Source organism: Balaenoptera musculus, chromosome 16 (assembly GCF_009873245.2).
Source record: "Balaenoptera musculus isolate JJ_BM4_2016_0621 chromosome 16, mBalMus1.pri.v3, whole genome shotgun sequence".
Classification (NCBI taxonomy): Eukaryota; Metazoa; Chordata; class Mammalia; order Artiodactyla; family Balaenopteridae; genus Balaenoptera; species Balaenoptera musculus.
The window spans coordinates 83,070,082-83,076,974 of record NC_045800.1 but is presented as its reverse complement, the minus strand read 5'-3'; the positions used below and the strand labels follow the sequence as shown (position 1 = coordinate 83,076,974).

Genomic DNA, 6,893 nt, shown 5'->3' with positions numbered 1-6,893 from the left:
GGGGCGGGGGTGGGACACAGAGGAGAAAGTACCAACAACGCCTTCCACTGACTGATTTGCACATTTCCATCACCTAAGCTGCTGGCGTCACCGCCAGAAATGGCTAATTAAAGACTCCTAACTCTGTAAAGTTCCGCCTCGATCCCAAGAAGACCATCCCACAGGACACGCTGGGCTTGTCGCTTCCTCACCTGCTTGCCCCCGGCGCCGCAGGGCCGGCTCCAGCGGCGAACTACAACCCCCACTATGCACCGCGCGGGAGGCGGGGGCCACGCTGAGGGAACACGAGGGTGTTCCAAAGGTGCCTTGAGAGAAAAAAAAAAAAAATCACGTACATCTTTCGTCGCTTTCCCGCCTTCACACTGCTCTCACCCTCAGGGGGGATGCATCGTCTTTTTTAATGGACGGCTCATGTAGAGAAGCGTGTAAAGTCGCTTCTGTCTTCAGGCACAGCAGAGGGCAGGCGCGACAACGGCGCGAGGGCGCGAGGTCCCCCGGGCCACGCGCGGGGCGGAGCCAGCGGAGGCGGGGCTGGGACGCGGCCGGAAGTGTACGAGGGAAAAGGGAGAAGCTTGAGTGGCTGCGGGCGTGTGCTTCCGGCCGGGGCGTCGACGTCGGCCGGCTGCGCAGGGTACCGCTTTGGGTTCTTCGGCCGCGGCTGTACGCATCGTGCACGCCCCGAGGCGCTGAGTGTCGTGTCTTCTCGCCGTAGGCCGTGACGACATGAGCAGCAAAGAAGGTGGCGTCCTCGACGGCTTTGGGCGTTATTTATTTATTTCATCCAGCCTTCTGGTCGCGTTTTCCACTTCCCACCCCTTAAAGATGCCCTCTCCCCGCGCAAGCTCCGGGAGGGGCGGCGGCCCTGGTGATTTCCAGGCCACATTGGCCCTGTTTGCGCCTTTTTTAAATCCTCGAGCCATTTTTATCTTAGTTCGATAATTGCCCCACTTTGTGCTAGATCAAGGTACTCGTTGGGGGAGGCCTGGATGAGCGTAAGGTTTGGGGGGGGAGAAGGCAGGGTTGCTTTTCTGTCTGTTGAGGAAGCCTCTGTGGCGAGGGCCTTGGGGATGCCTGGTTTTAAAGGAAGGAAGGGGTTTGCCTGTGTCATGTTTTGTCAGCTCCTTGGCGATGGAAGAGCCTTGTCCAACCTTTTTCTCCTTCTCTACGTAAGGATCAGGAGGGTTCAGGAAAAGGAAGCATGACAATTTCCCACATAACCAGAGAAGAGAAGGGAAGGATGTTAATTCCTCTTCACCTGTGATGTTGGCCTTCAAATGTAAGTTCTCTTGTCATGTAAGCTGGCGAGGGGAAGAGAACTAAAGACTTTGTAAGAAGGATCAGTTAGCCATGTTATGCACGTGAAAACAGCCTCTTAGAATTTTCCCGGAGGTTTTGCCATAGTGCTGGGTCTACCCTCAGAGTTGAGATTACAGACGTCTTGACTCTTTTTCCCATTACAGTTTCACAGGTAAACATTAGTTAATTAACATCAGACGTGCCATGTAAGTAAAAATTACTGTGGACCTGATAAATATATATACTCACCCCCCCGCCCCCCAGGGGTGTGTGTGTGTGTGTGTATCAGGTATATATGTGTATTTCCATTAGGTGTATGTTTCAAGTGTATATGTATGTGTATATGTATCAGCTATGTGTGTGTATATAAATATATGTATATCAGCTGTATATATACGTATATTTAATTTTTCAGTTTTTAACGTGTATGGGTTTTGTTTTCCCAGCTAGACTTTTGAAGACAAGGCCTGTATTTTTGTTTTGACTGTAGCACTTTGCAGAGAGTGGGAATCTATGTACATGTAAATCATTCATGTACACGTATTCACAGCTCCCCTTTTCTCAGTATATTAACTTGGACAAGCTGTTCCTCATTGCAAAACACAACATAAAACAAAATTCACCTAACTTTTCTGCCCAGCATCCTATTTATTTTTTTCTGGCCATGCCGCATGGCATGCGGGATCTTATTTCCCTGACCAGGGATTGAACCCATGCCCCCTGCTGTGGAAGCGCGGAGTCCTAACTACTGGACCACCAGGGAATTACTCCAGCACCCTGTTCTTTATAGTTTCTGTAGTTCAGGAATCCGAGAGGGGGCTTAGTTAGCTGTTGGTTCTAACTTGCAGCCATCTGAAGGCTTGAATTGGGTTGAAGGATCCACAACTATCGGCAAGTTAGGCCTTCTGCCAACAGCCAGCTCTGGGTTCCCCTCCACGTGGACCCCTCCATAGTACTGCTTGAGTGTCCTCGTGTTGTGGCATCTGGCTTCCCCCAGACCGAGGGAGAGAGGGAGACCACAATTCTCTTATGTCCTAATCTTGGACATCATACACTGTCACTTTTGCTACAGTTTTTTTGTTACAAATGAGGTAGTTTTAAAACTCTGCCTCATATTTAAGAGGAAGCGAATTAGGTTCCTCTGTTTGAAGGGAGGAGTATCAAGTGATTTGTGGACATATTTTAGAACTGCCACGGCACATAACAGTGATCTTCAGGGGCTGTAAACAACTAGTTGTAATTGAGTAGAGAGCATATTGATAGAGCTGTATACTCAGTGGAAAAACTATCGATACACTGGGGCAAGTATTGGGTTGGCCAGAACGGTCATTCGGTTTTAAGTAGCTATAAAAGGCATTTTTCATTTTCACCAAGAACTTTATTGAGCAACGTCTTCATTAACCGAACGAACGTTTTGGCCAAGCCAATATTCCCCACCGGTATGTTCTCACACACCCCATACTGAGCTGCTTGTTTCCAAGCATATTTTGCTGTTTTATGTTTCTACCTGCCTTTGTGCACATAGTTCTTTAAGCTTGGAATTGCTTCTGACTTGGTGCCCCCATTGCCCACCTGGTGTACTGTAGTTTTCTTCAAGACCCAGCTCAAGTAGCTTCTTCCCTTTGAAGCCTTTCGGATTTTCCTCCCAAGCAAACTTGGTGACAAACATTGCATTCATTGAACATCCATCCATTCAGTCGGGATATTTATTGAGCATCTATGTTCTGGCATGTGTTCATAGTGAACAAGAAAAATGTAGTTCCTGCTTTACTGAACCTTTTCTATATATTTATTATAGCATGATTACATTTAATTCTTTGTTTACATCTCTGTCTCATACTGGACTGAGCTCATTGAGGGTAGAAATTGCCTTAACTTTGTATTTATAATATCTGATTCACAGTGGTCATTAATGTAGTCAAAATAAATAGTGAATACACTATTTGATTGTCTTGAAATATTAGGCAAAATCCTAGCCTCATTATTATCTCAGTAATAAAAGACCAGATGTATTTAGGTCTTTGTCAACTAGTAATTTGGTTAATAGTTAAGTCCGGTTCTGAATAAACTTCTGTATTCAAAATTCCTCTGTGGATTGCTCCCTATAGGACAGGCAACTTGCTAGGTCTTTGGAGTGACAGTGCTTCTAAAATAAAGTGGTTGTTAAGATAAGTAAGTGGTTTATGGGTATTTCAACAACTAGGGCTTGAGAATTCAGAAAGTTGATGTTATTAAGGGTTATAAACTTAATTTTAAAATTCCAGTTTATTTTTTGTAGATATTTTTATTGTGTAGGGTAAGGTAATTAAAAATAACTTCACATAACCTAGCAAGGTAGTTGAAAGTAGTTTTTGTAGGTAGTTATATGTGATAATTTTGTGGTAACAATCTCATGTTTATTAGAACAGATATTTGTTACAAAACGTATGTCTCATTGTGAGGCTCTGAGTGGTAAAATCCAGCTAAGGCATACCTCTAGTTAAAGAATATCTCGGTTAGTAGCAGAGTCTTTGATTTCCAAGTACTTTAAAAGTAAATAAGGTGGTTTCTCCAATATTGTTTGATAGGCTTCAAGTGTAGAATAAGCATGCTTATGTTCATAATAATGTGTTCTTAGCATTTCAGCAGGAACTTGATGCAAGACATGACAAATACGAGAGACTTGTCAAACTTAGTCGGGATATAACTGTTGAAAGTAAAAGGACAATTTTTCTCCTCCACAGGATTACAAGGTGAGTAAATATCTTTAAAATTTGTCACAGTTGGACACAGTTTTATACGTATTTTATATGTATCGCATTTAATATATATCGTAAGTCAGTGGGCAGTAACTAGCTGGCCTTTTTTGACCACTGGGCTCAGAGGATGTTAGTAGCAGCTAGATTTTAAGAATGAACGTGTTAATAAAAATAGGGACCAATTCTTACTTTCAGAACAGCTAGGGATTTATGTTCTGTTAAGGTCGTTCACCAAGGTAGAGCTACTGTTTGTGAAAATATTAAATTTTTAATGGTTTACTAGCACCTATTACATTAAAGCTTTCCTTGGATGATGTGTGCAGAAATTTTAATATTAGATAAATGTTATATTCTGCTTAACTTACCTTCCCATTCATTTTTCAGTTCATTGCAGTTTGGCTTTCTGCCTCACAGAATTGAAATTGAAATTGCCCTTGTTACTTTCATATTGCTGAATCTAGTACACACTCTTCTGCTTTTTTCTGACTTACATATTTGCAGCATGTGATAGTGTTGACTGCTTAATTCTTTGAAAGTTCCTGTACCTTCAGCTCTGTGACATTCGTTCTCTAGGACTTTAATATTTTTCTAGGTAGGCTCTGTATGTTTAATAGATTTCTTTGTTGCAAGTAAAAGAAGCCAGCTTAAACTAGCCTAAATTAAGAGGAAGGGAGTGAATTAGAAAGAAGATTCAGGAATATTTTATGAATGCAGTTGGGTATCTCCATCTCTCATCTTTGTTTGCTTCATATTTCATTTGACTAGCTTTCTTTGCTTCTCTGTTCTACACGGGGGTAGAAATCACCCACCCTGCAACTCCCAAAGAGAGATTCTTGTTACATTACCAATTCCAAATGCCTTTAGAAGGATAGCAATGATTGGCTTCCCACCATGTGTCTTTTAAGTATTTAAGAAAGACCAAATATAATTTATGAGCTTTTTATTATTAAAATATTATTGAAGTATTCTATTCACTTACAACTTTTAAGGTAATTCTGAAATGCTTTAATTTTTATTCCACTAAGTGGAAGCAAATTTGCCGTATATAGGTTTATTGGAATGTGGCACTGTTAACATTTTCTTTTTCATACTTGACTCTAAAATTAGTTTTTGCTTGTTTTTTGAACCAGTTTTCACATAGCTTGTACACACTCGAACTTGTATTATGGAAAGAAGCAACACTGATCTGGTTAGTTATGAACACTTTTTTTCAATAGAAATTGCAGTTTTAAAACAATTGCTGTAAATATTCAGCAGTTTAAAGAAATAGTAGAACTGTGACAAGAGAACTTAATATTTTAGAACAAGCCTTGTTATTGTGTACAGTCATCTTGTAAATATTTGTCCACCAAAAAATAATAAATATGCATTATGGTAAACTTAGAAAATAGTAATCTTTAGAAAAATACGAAATGACAGAAAAGTAAAGATACTGAGTGAAAGAAGTCAGTGACAATACACTAGGATAGCCACTATCAATGAGGAGATTTCATATTTTATACTTTTTTATCATAATTGTGTCCATATTATACATATATTTTGATTAGTAAACTGAGAAAATAGTAAACTTCAGAAAAATTATAAACTACAGAAAGTAAAAATACTTTATGAAAGAAATCAGCCAGAGTACATAAAGATAACTACTGTTAATGAGCAGATTTCATATTTTAACTGTACTTTATTTTCTTTAATAGATGTAGGTAGCTATCTCTGCTAGTGAACTTTGGTAGTTTGGTCTTCTAAGGAATTTTTCCATTTCATCTCATAATGTTCTTTTATTATCCTTTAATTTCTGTAGAATCTGTTGTAATGTTCTCTCTCTGATTCCTGAAGTTGGTAATTTGTATCCTCTCTTTTTCCTGATCTGTCTGGCTAGAGGTTGATCAGTTTTATTGATCTTAAAGGACTACTGTTGATTTCATTGATATTCTGTATGTTTTGGTTTTCTGACACATTGATTTCTGTTATTTCCTTCTTTCTGCTTACTTTGCATTCATTTGCTCCTTTTCTAAAGAGTTTCTTAAGACGGAAGCTGAGATCAAAGAAGAAACTAAGATCATTTCTTCTTTTCTAATATAGGCATTTAGTGCTATAAATTTCCCTTTTATGGCTCTAAGTACGCTTTAGCTGCATTCCACGAATTCTGGTATGTTGTTTTTTCATTTTCATTCAGTTCAAAATACTTTATAATTTTCATTTTGATTACATCTTTGACCCATTGGTTGTTTAGATGTTATTTTGTTTCCAAATATTTAGGAATTTGCCAAGCATACTTTTTATGATTTGAATTCTTTTAAATTTACTGAAGCTTGGTTTTGGCTCAGAATATGGTCTATCTGGACCTTGTACACTTGAAAAGTATACATATTCTGCTATTGTTGGGTGTCGTGTCCTATAAATGTCAGTTAAGTTGGTTGATGATGTTCAATCATCTGTGTCATTACTGATTTTCTGTATACTTGTTCTATCAATTATTGAGAGAGGTTCAAATCTCTTGATGGTAATTGTGGATTTGTCTATTTCTTTTTTCCCTACTATCAGTTTTTCCTTGATGTACTTAAGCTCTTTTATTTGATGCGTTAATGTTTAGGATTGTTCCGTTCACTTGATGAATTGACCCTTTATTTTTATGATAGTATCCCTGGAAATATTCTTTGTTTTGAATTCTACTTTGTTAATACAGCTACTCTAGTTTTCTTTTGATTAGTGTTAACAGGGTATATCTTTATTTGTCCTTTTATTTTTAATCTATTTGTGTCTATATTTAAAGAGGATTTCTTGTCTTTCTTGCTTTTTTATCCTTTTATCCATTTTATCCAGTCTGCCTTTTATGGAGGTGTTTAGACTTTACATTTAATG

General features: G+C 39.1%; 1 protein-coding gene across 3 annotated transcripts in view; it reads left to right on the top strand.

Moving 5' to 3' along the window:
* Positions 1 to 533: 533 nt before the first annotated feature.
* TSNAX (translin associated factor X) overlaps positions 534 to 6,893 on the top strand; it is a 33,040-nt gene continuing 26,680 nt past the window's right edge. The window contains exons 1-3 of one of the 3 annotated variants that reach the window (XM_036829231.1): positions 534 to 739; positions 1,172 to 1,276; positions 3,914 to 4,028. In XM_036829231.1, the coding sequence (XP_036685126.1) occupies positions 724 to 739; positions 1,172 to 1,276; positions 3,914 to 4,028 (236 nt within the window). In that variant the 5' untranslated portion in view covers positions 534 to 723. Of the gene's footprint in view, positions 740 to 819; positions 965 to 1,171; positions 1,277 to 3,913; positions 4,029 to 6,893 lie in introns of those variants that run through there. The other 2 variants (XM_036829232.1, XM_036829233.1) reach the window with 2 other exon arrangements.